This window comes from Giraffa tippelskirchi, chromosome 7, assembly GCF_054371585.1.
Source record: "Giraffa tippelskirchi isolate mGirTip1 chromosome 7, T2T-mGirTip1v1.2.pri, whole genome shotgun sequence".
NCBI classification, from domain to species: domain Eukaryota; kingdom Metazoa; phylum Chordata; class Mammalia; order Artiodactyla; family Giraffidae; genus Giraffa; species Giraffa tippelskirchi.
Genome location: NC_137281.1, coordinates 35,239,952 through 35,253,246, shown reverse-complemented (window position 1 = coordinate 35,253,246; position 13,295 = coordinate 35,239,952). Strand labels below are relative to the sequence as shown.

General features: G+C 52.0%; 1 protein-coding gene and 1 long non-coding RNA gene across 3 annotated transcripts in view; one reads left to right on the top strand and one right to left on the bottom strand.

Moving 5' to 3' along the window:
* LOC145514286 (uncharacterized) overlaps positions 1 to 10,092 on the bottom strand; it is a 25,721-nt gene extending 15,629 nt beyond the window's left edge. Inside the window, exons 1-2 of the long non-coding RNA XR_014060021.1 lie at positions 9,588 to 10,092; positions 654 to 918 (exon numbers count right to left, since the gene is read on the bottom strand). This is a non-coding gene — a long non-coding RNA (uncharacterized LOC145514286). The remainder of the gene's footprint in view (positions 1 to 653; positions 919 to 9,587) is intronic.
* The window catches only part of MMP15 (matrix metallopeptidase 15), a 21,390-nt gene continuing 16,297 nt past the window's right edge, over positions 8,203 to 13,295 (top strand). The window contains exons 1-2 of one of the 2 annotated variants that reach the window (XM_081511753.1): positions 8,203 to 8,312; positions 11,059 to 11,214. Coding sequence is in view for 1 of the 2 variants with exons in the window: in XM_081511752.1 (XP_081367878.1) it covers positions 8,900 to 9,061 (162 nt within the window). In the remaining variant the exon portion in view is untranslated. Of the gene's footprint in view, positions 8,313 to 8,388; positions 9,062 to 11,058; positions 11,215 to 13,295 lie in introns of those variants that run through there. The other variant, XM_081511752.1, reaches the window with a different exon arrangement.

Genomic DNA, 13,295 nt, shown 5'->3' with positions numbered 1-13,295 from the left:
ACTTCCCACCCTTGAACTTTCCAAGGACTCCCTGCCTCTTTCTTGTCTGTGCGTAAATGAGAGGGTCATGCCCTCAGCGTGTTATCCTAGAAGTGTAATGGACACCCAAGATCTCTGGGATATTATAGTTTGACCTTTGACCCAGCAGCTACGGCATATCCCCCATGCCTGTGAGCCATGGCTACAACCACCACACTTGTCTGAGCTACCACCGATTTAGTATTAGGTCATCCGCTTGATATATATGTCCCTTGTGCTCCACAGACCCTGTCACCTAATGAAAATACACAGTACTTTTCTTCCTCTTGACTTACCTCTCATGAAAGGTACTTTCTCTCTTCTACTCTCTCTCCTCACGTCAGTATACATCAAAGTCAAAACCTTAACCCTGCTCCCTTGCTTCCTTTACCCACTGATGGGACATCCCTTGATTGTGTCAGTAACACTAGATCATTGTTCTGTCCTAGGCTAGATTTATCAGAAAAGCCCCTCCCCCAAGTTGACCTCACTCTTCAGGTCAATGGCTCCTACCTCTGGAAGGAAGATGAGGCCTTCCAGGCTGCACAGGCCATCACTGATCAACATAAACCTCTAGAATATCTAGGCTTGCCAAACATCAGTTCAGCCCACATAGCTGAGTTAATTGCTCTTACCTGAGTACTCTTGCCTGGAAAATCCCATGGATGGAGGAGCCTGGTGGGCTGCAGTCCATGGGGTCTCAAAGAGTCAGACACAACTGAGCGACTTCACTTTCCCTTTTCCCTTTCATGCATTGGAGAAGGAAATGGCAACCCACTCCACTGTTCTTGCCTGGAGAATCCCAGGGACGGGGGAGCCTGGTGGGCTGCCGTCTATGGGGTCGCACAGAGTTGGACACGACTGAAGCGACTTAGCAGCAGCAGCAGCAGCAGGGCTTGCCTAAGAGCAGAAGGAATGAAGGTTAACATCTATGCTGATAGCCACTACACCTTGGGTTAGTGGATGATTTTGGTATATGCTAGAAACAGAAGATTCATGACAGTAGCTGGTACCCTAGTCAAAAATAGGCCCCAAATACCAGAACTTCTAAAGGTATTGTTATTACCCCAGCAGATCATGACAGTTAAAACTGAGAGACATAGCACAAAAAAATCCAGATAAAGTCCAATAAATATGATAAATTAGCAGCATCTTCCCCAACCACCCAAAAAGTCTAAGCAGTTTCCATACTTTGGGATGGTGCCTCCTGCATCCCTCTTTGAGGCCCTAGACCCCAGTGGGATTGTTCATCTTCCCTTGAGGGACAGCACTAATTTAGAAGGACTCCTGGGACTTCCCTGGTGGTCCAGCAGCTAAGACTCCATGCTCCCAGTGCAGGGGGTCCGGGTTCGATCCCTGGTTGGGGAGCTAGATTCCACATGCCACAAGTGATCCTGCATGCCACAACAAAAATTGAAGATCCCTCCTGCTGCAAGTCAGACCCGGCACAGCCAAATTAATTAGTTTTTTTAAAAAGAATGACTCCTAAGAAAATCATAAAAGAGGTCCACATGGCCCAGATAATAGCTTCAGACTCAGAAAGGGTTGGATGGGAAAATGCTGTCTGTTCAAGCCATTCAGATGGACTTTGGAATCACCAAGATGTCTGCTTGGTATCCCTTAAGGATTAATATCTCTCTTGAGTCACTGCATATGGTTCACACAACATGACTCATACAGAAAGGACAGGATGCAGGATATATCAGGCAAAAGGTAGTTTGGACCCTTTGGTTTTTATTTGGCTCAAGCAGGTCACTTGCCTCAATTGCCAGAAATATAAGTAAAAGTGGGGCAGGAAAGGAGGCAGCTCCCACTCAGACCTTTCTTCACCAGCAAGTAGATTTTATCCAGTTACCAAAAGTACGAGGCTACCAGTATGTTCTCACCGCTGTCCGCCTGTTTTCTAAATGGGAAGAGGCTTTCCCCTGCCCAAATGCCTCAGCAATATCAGTTGCTAAAGGGTTCCTGCAACAAATCTTCCCCACCTGTGGCATCCCCTCTACCATCTCTAGCAACAGGGGATCACATTTCACTAGTAAAATTATACAGGGAATGGAAAAGGCAACACGGTAGTCAAAGACTCCACTGTCCTTAGCATTCTCAGCCATCGAGTGCCATAGAAAGAGCATAGAAACACCATCCTCAAGGCCAGACTGGCTCCACTGTCCAAAGGACTGGGCTTACACGGCCACAAGCCCTGCCACTTGCTCTCAGGACTCTCACATTGTCACCCCTATCTTCAGGCAAGCTATCTCCGTTTTAAAAAATATATATTATTATTTTTAATTATTTATTTATTCAACGGTGCCGGGACTCAGTTACAACACGTGGTTTCTTTAGTTGTGGCAATATCTTTCAGTTGTGGCATGCGGGATCCTTAGTAGTGAGGCATGTGGGATCTAGTTTCCTGACCAGAGATTGAACCCAGGCCCCCTGCACTGAGAGCACAGAGTCCTAGCCACTGGACCACCAGGGAAGTCCCAAGCTATCCCCTTATGAAACAATCACAGGAAGGCTCATGGGGACGCCTTATTCATCTTGACTAGTGGAAGATTCTAACTTTATTCAATGTGACATCCTTAGATACTGTCAAGAATCAACAAAACACACTTGATCCTAAATCAACAAGTCAAGGTTCCGTTGACTGCCTTCCCTTTAGAACTTCCTGATTATCCTTCATGTGACTACAATAAGCAATCTAGTATTCTAGAAATGCCACTGTCAAAACAACCAATCTCGAGCCTAGAAGGCTCAAGATTATTATACCTCTTTACTCATCACTAACACTGCTGTCAAATCACTGGGTGTTCAACACTGGAGTTGTGTTTCATAACTAAAGAAATATAAGAGTCACATATAAGCAGCTCATATAACTCAACATCAAAAACACAAACAACTTGAATTTTTTTAATGGACAGAAGAACTGAATAGATATTTTTTCAAAAGAGGAAATGCAGATGGCCAATAGACACATGAAAAGATGCTCAGTATTGCTAATCATCAGGGAAATGTAAACCAAAACCACAATGAAAAGAACTTCCCTGGTGGTCCAGTGGACAAGAATCCACCCGCCACGGCAGGGGACACAAGTTCGATCCCTGGTCTGGGAAGATTCCACATGCCAAGGGCAATTAAGCCCATGTACCACAACCACTGAGCCTGCACTCTAGAGCCTGCAAGCCACAACTAATGAGCCGCTGTGTCACAAGTACTGAATTCCATCTGCCTAGAGCCCCTGCTCTGCAACAAGAGAAGCCACTACAGTGAGAAGCCCACGCACTGCAACTAGAGAAAAGTCTGAACAGCAATGAAGACCCAGCGCGGCCAAAAATAAATAATTTTTAAAAAACAATGAAAAAAACAAGGGAGGAGTTCCCTGGTGGTTCAGTGGTTATGACTCAGCACGTCCACTGCCAGGGCCTGGGTACAACCACTGATCAGGGAGCTGTGACCCCACAAGCCATGTGACACAGCCAAAAAGGAAAAAAGAAGGTGAGAAAACCACAATGAAGTATCACCTCACACTGGTCAGAATGACTATCATCAAAAAGAACACCGAGAACAAATGTTGGCAAGGATGCAGAGGATGCAGAGAAAAGGGAATGCTTGCACACTGTTGGGGGAAATGTAAATTGGTACAGCCATTATGAAAAATGGTATGGAAGTTTCTCAAAAATCTAAAAATAGAACTACCATATGACCCAGCAATTCCACTCCTGGGTATATACCTGAAAAAAAACACTTATTTGAAAATATATGTGCACCCCAATGTTCATAGCAGCATTTTTTACAATAGCCAAAGATAGGGAAGCAACCTAGATGTCTATCAACAGATGAATGGATAAAGAAGATGTGATATATATATTTAATGGAATGCTACTAGGCCATAAGAAAGAATGAAATTTTGCTATTTCAGCAACATGGATGGACTTGCAGGGTATTATGCTAAGTGAAATAAATCAGACAGACTGTAAGACAAACACTGTATATCACTCACATGTGAAATCTAAAAAAATACAACAAACTAGTGAATATAACAAAAAGGATGCAAATTCACAGATAAAGAGAACAAATTAGTGGTTATGGGGCAGGGGGAGAGGAAAGGGGGAAGGGCAATATACAGGTAGGGGTACACACTATTAGGTATCAAATAAGCTGCAAGGATATACTGTACAACATAAAACCCCCAAGCCACTACAGGAACTCTGCACATCCCTCATACAAGTGGAAATGATCCCACTGCCCCTCCCAGGCTAATTGCTGAGACCCAGATCAACCACTGGAGAAGGAAATGGCACCCCACTCCAGTACTCTTGCCTGGAAAATCCCATGGGTGGAGGAGCCTGGTAAGCTGCAGTCCATGGGGTCTCGAAGAGTCGGACACAACTGAGCAACTTCACTTTCACTTTTCCCTTTCATGCATTGGAGAAGGAAATGGCAACCCACTCCAGTGTTCTTGCCTGGAGAATCCCAGGGACAGGGGAGCCTGGTGGGCTGCCGTCTATGGGGTCACATAGAGTTGGACACGACTGAAGCAACTTAGCAGCAGCAGCAGCAGATCAACCACAGGAGGACCACCTTCAAACAAATCCTTTCTCCACCCAAATTTAGCATCCTTTGGTTACCCTCAGCCATCAGATAACTATCTCTATAGCCCCTACCTAACTCCAGATGATTCTTATTTTGTCCATGGAACCCATGCTTATTGGCTGTTACCTTCCATCTGGGCCAGATACTGTTACCTTGACAATCTTACCCATGCCCTCATCTTACTCTATTTCCCACGATCTCCTTCCTCTCTTAAACCATCTCTAAAACAGTCATCACTCCTTCAGTTTCCTTTCCTCCCACTATAGGAACAAAAGGTATTCAGGACATCATCTACATCACCATCTACAGATACCCCTGTAGATGATCTTGGTTCCTGGGGAGCAATTTAGAAAAAAACAGTTATAGAATTGGGCCTACATTACATCCACAACCTCACTACTATTTGGGGGCAAAGGTTTGCCACCTTTTGAGTACCATTCCCAGGAATCTATCATCTGGCTCAAGAGGTTAGACTCAACAACAGAATCACCTGCTCGTTGCTGAAGCAATTCACCTTGTCCTCAGATAACATCGCCACTGGCCTCAAATCAGTGACTCACCAAGGATGAGAAACCCAGCACGCTGTTCTCCATAACTGCATCAGCCTTGATATGACCCAAGAAGGGGGCACGTGTGCAGTGGTCAGAAGCAACTGCTGCATCTTTGTCCTTGGCAATCTACATGAAATCTCTGCCTTAACCAGGAAAGTTCGAGACATGAATGAAGAAGTGTGTGCATCACTTCCATTGCCACCCACTGAGGAAGGACAACAGGTCTGGGGACTTCTTCTGGAGGATCCCTGAAGGTCTACGAAGTTGAGCACAGGACCAATTTGGCCTCTAGTCTTCATCTTTCTATTTATCTTCAAAGTATTCCTCTCATCAAATGTCTGTGGATCCCACAGCATAGCAATTATCAACCCTCATCAAGTCTCAACAGATGATTCAGCTGGTTCTAAATGAATAAAAAGCAACCAAATGAGAAATGAATGTATTAATATATTGATCAGAGGAAAGAAAAATGCCTCTCCTTCCTTTGAGCAAGAGGGGGAACTGACAAAGACTCTCTGCTTAACCCAACGTTAGTCAGGCTCCCCTGAATCTTCTCCCCAGCAAGGCCCATCCCTGTACTTCCTTATAGAATCCAGTTTTAGCAAGAATCTTGCTAAGTCAGTTTAGCTGAATACCCCACCCTTGACACCTGACCAAACTCAGCATCCCCACTATACCCTGGGGATATGTGATCACCCTCACCTGCCTTCAGCCAGAATGGCCCCCAAAGACTTGATAACTCTTCTTAGTAATTTTCCATCCACCAAAGCTGCCCCACCCCCCACTTGCTCCTTGGCAGTAAATCCCCACTTGTTCTGGTTGTATTTTGAATCAGGCCCAGTTCTATATCCAAGTCTCTATTGCAATTTTTTTTTTTTTTAATAAAATCTATCTTGGCCATTTTAACTTCTGCCTGTTGTCTTTAACAATGCTCTTTTCTGGACTTCCCTGGTAATGCATGGATAAGAATCCGCCTGCCAATGCAGGGAACATGGGTTCAATCCTTGGTCCGGAAAGATTCCACGTGCTGCTGAGAAATGGAGTATTTCCTGCCATATCAGTAAACATGGATGTCCCAGCCATCAGCGATTCTGTCCCTCCAAATGTTAATTTCTGAGCTACAAGGGCACCCAGGAAGAACAGTACCTATAATCCGGCAGCCCTTAGGCTGCCGTCACTCCCTATAGTGAGCCATGAGGAACTAAGGATATTGACTCCAGATAGCTGAGATGCATCTGAAAGGAAAGATTTCAGTGACCCTAGACTCTTACATCTTCCTGGACATAGAAAAGTGCTAAATTCCTTAACTTGAAATATCTGGTTTTACTTAATAATCTTTAGATGGTCAGACTACCTGCCGTGCTGCAAACTGCTAGATAACCTGATCCCTCTACACACACACACCCTCACACCACCCTCCTCCTCAGACCTGTTCTCTCAGGGTCACTTGAGATGCTGTCTCCCAGGCTTTAAGTTCTAAAAATTCCCACCAAATAAAACATAACTCTCAATTTTCAGGATGTGACTATTTTTTAAGTCGACACTGCGGAGCAACTAAGCCAGTGTGCCCCAACTACTGACCCTGAGGGCTGCAACAACGGAAGCCTGAATGCTCAAGGCCCAGGAGCCACAACTACTGAGCCCATGTGCTGCAACTACTGAAGCCCATGCACCTAGAGCCTGTGCTCTGCGATAACAGAAGCCACTGCAATGAGAAGCCTGTGCACCAAAACTGGAGAGTAGTCCCCCTCCACCACCACCCCCCAAAAAACTAGAGAAAGCCGGCAAGCAACAAGGATGCCCCAGAGCAACGAAAAAAAAAAAAAAGATTAACCCCTCCCAATTCAATCTGAAGTGAAAACAAGACCACTTAAAAAAGAAAAGAAAAAAACAAACAGTGCTCTTTGTCTTCACCTGGCAGGTCGGTGAACAGGCCTTTTCTGAAGCCCTGCCAGATCTCTGCGGATTTCCAGGTTGGGAGGCCTGCCGGCGACCCCGAGGGCTTACTCTACCGAAACCTGCCCTCAGGTAAAGAAAGCTCCCATTTCCGGGGCTGGGAGGCGGCTCCGGCGAGGTCTCCGCCCTCCTGCCCTCCCGCAGGCGCCATCACCTCCTGACCTGACGCCAGTCTGTCGGATCAGGACTTCCCTTGGTCTGGAAGGTTACCTTTGTGAACCTTAGACACCAGGCCTCCCACCTCTAGCCTTCGGCATCCAAACCAACCAGATCCTCAAATCGATCTTGGAATAGAATTAAGTGAAAGTTACTCAGTCGTGTCCGACTCTTTGTAACCCCATGGACTGTAGCCTGCCAGGCTCCTGTGTCTCCAGGCAGGAGTACTGGTGTGGGTTGCCATGCCCTTCTCCAGGGGATCTTCCCGATCCAGGCATCGAGCCCGGGTCTCCCACATTGCAGGCAGATTCTCTACCATCTGAGCCACCAGGGACTAGCACTTTAAAGTCCGCTCTGCGGGCAGCTTTGCCCACCCGCCCAGCACCCTGTGGGGCTGCATTGTCACATTTCGTTTGCACAAAATAATGTTCTTTGCTTGGACACCCAACATGTGCTAGGCCAGGAGCCGGAAACATATCTTAACTGCCCACTCCAGCCCTTTGCCCTGCGTTCCAGATAAGGACTTGGCGGTTCAGAAAAGTTAAGTAACTTGCCCATCTCCATGCTGCACGTTTGTAGCCACCCAGGACGGCAACCTCATCTCTGTCGCATGGCATCCAAGGTACCCAACGCCTCACTGGGCAACTGAGAAAAGTCCTGAAAAGGCCAAAGATACCCCGAAGCTTTTGAAAAGAGGCCTTAGGCCAACCAAACTCTGGGTTTTTATCTTTTTTTTTTTTTCTCCCAGCCTAATACCAGACGCTTGGATCCCCTTCCAAGGCCCGGCTTCCTGACCCCGCTGCCTCAGTTTATCCCCACCCACCCAGTAGGCGGGAGAAAGAGGCGTCTTCATTCCTCCTTGCCCCTCCCTTTGTGGGGCGGGTCGCTTTGAGGGCGGGGGGTGTCAATCCGGCTCCCCCAAAGCAAGGATGGGAGTGGCGGGGGCGGGCTGGAGAGGATTCCCGCTGTCCCGGAAGAGTAAAAGGGGCCGCCGGTCCCGCTCCACCTCCGGCACCTGCTACCTAGAAACCTCGGGCTGAGGTACCGCCCCCGGCCCCCGCCCGGGCCGGTCCGCCACAGGAACGCTGGCCCTTTAAGAGCGGTGGTAGGGGATCGCGGGGAGGAGGGCCGGGAGCGCCCGGAGCTGCGCGGAATTCGCCGGGAACCTCGGGCGCCGGCTCCCTGGCTAGCTCACTCGCTCCAACCCGCGCCCTGCGCCTCATTCTTAGGCTGCGCGGGGAGCCGGGCCGGTCGGACGCGGGGCGAGCAGGGTTCACGGGCGGGAGGCGCGCGCTCCCGGCAGCGCCTGCCCCCCAACATGGACAGAAGGAGCTGGGCGCGCAGGGCACGCCGCGGGATCGGGCGGCCGGAGCGCTGAGGCAGACAAAGGCTCTGGAGTTGCGCTTGCTCTCCGCCGGGCCCCGGGCGCCGAGGCTGCAGGACTCCGCGGCGGGCGGCTCCGGCCCGCCCTCTCCCTAGTGGGCCGGCTCCGCGCGCCCGGACCTGCCCGGCCCGCTTCTCCTCGGCCGTGGGAATTTGCCGAGGCTCGGGCGGGGAGCCAGGGAGCGTCGCAAGTTCCGAACCGCGTGCGGGGCCCCGGCGCCCGCAAGCGGGCGAGCCCCGCGGGCATGGGCAGCGACCGGAGCGCGCCCGGACGGCCGGGCTGGGCGGGCAGTCTCCTTGGCGGCCGGGAGGCGGCTGCGCGGCCGCAACTGCTGCTGCTGCTGCTGGTGCTTCTGAGCTGCCTGGGCCGCGGCGCAGCGGCGGAGGACGCCGAAGTCAATGCCGAGGTAAGGACCCTCGCCAGCCGCTTTACCGAGGGTTGGAGAACTTGAGGCTGGGGGACTTGAGGGTAGGGAGGAAGCCACGCCCGCAGCTTGAAGCGTGGAGGGGAAGCGCGCAGAGATGAGCCCCTGTCCCGGAGTTGGGGGCAGGGAAGAAAGGGGACCGGGCCAGCTGACTCTCTCCAACTGGCCCTTGGCGGTGCACCTCTTCACAAACCCTGGAGGGTGTAGGGCTTGAGCCCACTCTCTACTTCTCCAACCCTGTCCTGGGCACTGATCCTTCACAACCCTCCTCCTGGGCGCTAGCTTCTGCGGCCCCTAGCCCCTGCTCTTCTCCCCTCCCTTCCGGACGCCCGATTCCTCGAGAGCCCTGCAGACGCGCGGTGACGTTCTTTGCTAACCGAGAGGGGGCTGCTCTGGGGACCGGGGGTAGGGGTGGGGACGTTGAGCACAGAGGCAGCGCTCCCGCCTAAGAGTTTGGGTGACACTGAGCCGCGTGCGGCGCGCTGGGGTAGGGGGAAGGGGTGCTAACCTCCGAGGCAGCCGATCAGGGTTGAAGGGGCGCTTTGGCGACTTTCTCGGACTCTTGCGCGCAAGTCGTGCCACCGCCAGATGGGATCAAGAGGGAGACCGGATCTCACCCGGCGCTTCCTCCACCGGCGCCCCTATGGCCAAGGCCCGGGTCTAAGAGGGTGGACTCTGAACATCTTTTCACCAGGAACCCGCCTGACGTCCCTACAGGGACTCATCTCCGGATCGGTCCAATGTATAATGTATGATTAGGCGGGGCCTCCTGTCGTAGAGCTGAGTCCAGCCAGCGCCCCCGGCTCCACGGGGTCGCCGAGCGCTGTCCTCCGGACTAGGGACAGTGAGGACACTAGCTCCACTGAGTCAGAACAAAAGCGAAGATGTTCTTTCTCCGACACCTAAAACGCTGCTTCTTGCCCCAAAGAAGAGGTGAGGTTTGGGTGCGTGGTGGATGAGACACCCTTCTCTGCACGTCCCGGGTAGGCTTGGGCCTCGGTGCCCTTGGGCCGGCCTGGAGCCTCCCGCTGCTGGGGTTATGGGCCTGAGTGCCGTTTCTATTTGCAGCCAGGCCGGTGCTCCCTCCCAGCACCGCCCCCCCCAACACGCCCAGCACCGCGGCTTCCCCACCTCCCCGGCTGCCTGGGAGTTTTTTCCGATGGAAGCCTGCCCTTCCCCGCCCTACTTTAATAAAAGCTCGGAGGAAGGGCAGGGAATTCCTCCCAGCTCAAGTTACACCTCCCAGCCAGTTCCCCACCTGCTCTGCCCTCCCTCTACGGCCTGGCCAGGGAAAGCAGCAGGGAGCCAGGCCCTGGCAGGAGGCAGAGCGAGAGCCCAGGCCATGCCCAGTCCAGCTCCACCACCCCGCCCCTGATTCACACAGGCAGACAAGCAGGGGCTTTTTTGAAGACTCCTGCTGGTGAGAAATGGCCCTCAGCCTGCCTCCAGGTACTGAACAGAGAGTGCTGTTTGCACCCACCTGCCATTCTCTGGAGTGGAATACCAAAGAATTGCAAGTCACAGATCCACCCCCGAGGAGTTCATAATCTACTTAGAAATGGCATCTCTGAACAGAAAGCATTCACAGACCAAACTGGGATTTGGTAGCTAGGTATTGTGATTTGGCATCTTAGATGGACAGGAGCTGGGGCACTGGGACCTGTGGTCTGAGGGTCTTTGTTCTCTCCTTTGCTTCTGCTCCTCCATCACCCCCTCCTCTCCCAGCCGAGTGAATACCTGCTGCCCAGGGTCTGCACTGGGGGCTTCCCTGGGGGCTCTGATGGTAAGGAATCCACCTGCAATGCCAGAGACCCCGGTTCAATCCCTGTGTTGGGAAGATCCCCAGGAGAAGAGAATGGCAACCCACTCCAGTATTCTTGCCTGGAGAATTCCATGGACAGAGGAGCCTGGCAGGATACAGTCCGTGGGGTTGCAAAGAGTGGGGCACAATTGAGCGACTAACACCTTTCACCTTTCAGGATCTACACTGGGGGCACAGACCATGGCCCTACACCGGTGTGGCACTGACTAGGGATTGATTGACCTGCAGCCCCTCTCCTCGGGAAACTTGGGTCGGGTTATTGCGGGAAGAAACTCTGGAAAGTACAGGGGACCCTTGAATGCTGGAAGCCAAGGTAGATGGGGGGCTCAAGACTGGTGGGCTAGCCCAGATTCTAGAGTTGGCTTTTGGCTACAGGCTGTTGCTCCTTAGGGTCCCATCAAGTCTGGCCAGATCTGGGCCCACAGCCAGCCCATTTGCCCCAAGGCTATAGGAAAACTGCCAAGTCCAGGCTATCCAAGGACCAGCTTCAGAGATTCTTGGGCCTGGCTACACCCCGTGTCCAGAGTCTCCATCCCTTGGAGAAGGGCTTTGGTCCTTGACCACAGCTCCAGACCTTGGGTCAGGTCACAGCTAGGACAGTCTCTGAGCAGCCAGCCCCTCTCTCCCTCCCTCCCAGGGCAGAGTTTCATCAGGCTAAGGAATCAAGCAGGTGTTCAGAGCCAGCACACACCTGCAACCTGCCAGTCCCCAGCCTGGAGGAGGCTGTCTTTTCTTGGGGAAGCCACCACTGAGCCACTCTGCCCTGTCCCACTCCCTCCCTGACTGTCAGGCCCCAATCTGCAGCCATTCTGCATAACCCAGGCCCTCCCTGCCTGACTGAGGTGCTAGCTACAGCTCCTGGCCTCCTCGGCCTGAGAATCCAGGCCCCCCTTTCTGTCCTCCTATCTCTGGCTCCAGCACCTAGTCCACTTAAGTGCCTTTGGTTTTCATCAGAGAAGCTTTGGTCTCTCCCCACCCCCTACTCCTCCCCAGACACACCTCCAGGCCCTCAGCCCTCCTGCTTTGCCCTAAGGAAGTGACTCAGGCTGCCAGAGTTTACAGGTGTGGCGCCCCTGCCACTAAAACATGGGCACACCCACTTTCCCTGAGCAGACTCCTGGGTATCTTCCTTGCCCTTACCTAGCAGCTGAGGAGGACACCAGACAAAGGAGGGTAGGGGTCAGCTCGAATTCTGCCTTTGACCTTCAGGTCTAACTGGTGAGCCACAGGCCCAGGCTTCCAGTGTTCCAGTCTCTGTCCACACTTCCGTGCTGGCCCCTGGGGCCCCGCGGGTGTACTCATATTAGTGCCCTGTCCTAACTGTGGAGCAGAAGTTGCAGGGGCCCCCATGCCCACCCTCAAAGAGAAGAGGTGTGATAGTGTGAGGACCTTGTCTGTGAGAACCTACAGAAGCTGAATCTTCTTTTCTTTCTGTTCTCTTATCAGTAGCAAGCCACTCTTCTCCATACTTTGTTTCAAAACCCAGGGAGAACTGCACTGATGAGTGCTGCCAGGGACTCAGGATCTGATTGGGCCACTCCCTTTATGCCAAGTCCTTCACCAGGGCACTGTGTTTGGGCTGCCCTGGGGTCCAGTCAGTCAGCTGCCTCCTTGCAGAGAACAGCCCTGCATGCGCTCCGTGTCTGTGTGTCACAGACCTGCCTGTTCTGAAGCCTGGACGCAAACTGCTTCGTTTGTGTCCAAGGAGAGTAGGGAGGAAATAACCTAGAAACACACCCAGACCACCCCCCAGCAAAGAAGACTTCCCCCAGAATCCCTCCAAATACTGCCCACGTTCTCTAATACCAATTCAGAATAGCAAGGCTGCCCAGCAAGGATAAACCTCTCCCCACCAAGCACTGGGTTTTGGCCACCCCTCCATGCCCTCCAGGTGTTCCCTGCCATGGACGCCTCTGCCCAGCCGACAGTTTGACTTCTGCCTGAGGCCAGCTCAGCCATGGTGGTCATTGTGGTGGTTGCAGCTTCCCACCTCTGATTAAAGTTGTTGCTATAGACTGAGTGAAGCCCCTCCCCTCCCTGCACCTACCCCGCACTGGCCTCAAATAATATGTTGAAACCTAACTTCCCCTGAGGTGATGATATTTGGAGGTGGGGGCCTTTGTGAAGTGATTAGGTCATGAGGGCAAAGCCCTCATGAGTGGGGTTAGTGTTATTATAAAAACTGTCTGAGGGACTTCCCTGGTATTCCACTGGTTAAGACTCTAGGCTTCCAATGCAGAGGGTGTGGGTTTGATCCCTGGTCAGGGAACTAAGCTTCGCTGGTGGCTCAGTGATAAAGAATCCACCTGCCAATTCAGGAGACGCGGGTTTGATCCCTGGGTCGAGAAGATCCCCTGGAGAAGGAAATGGCAACCCAAACCCACTCCAATATTC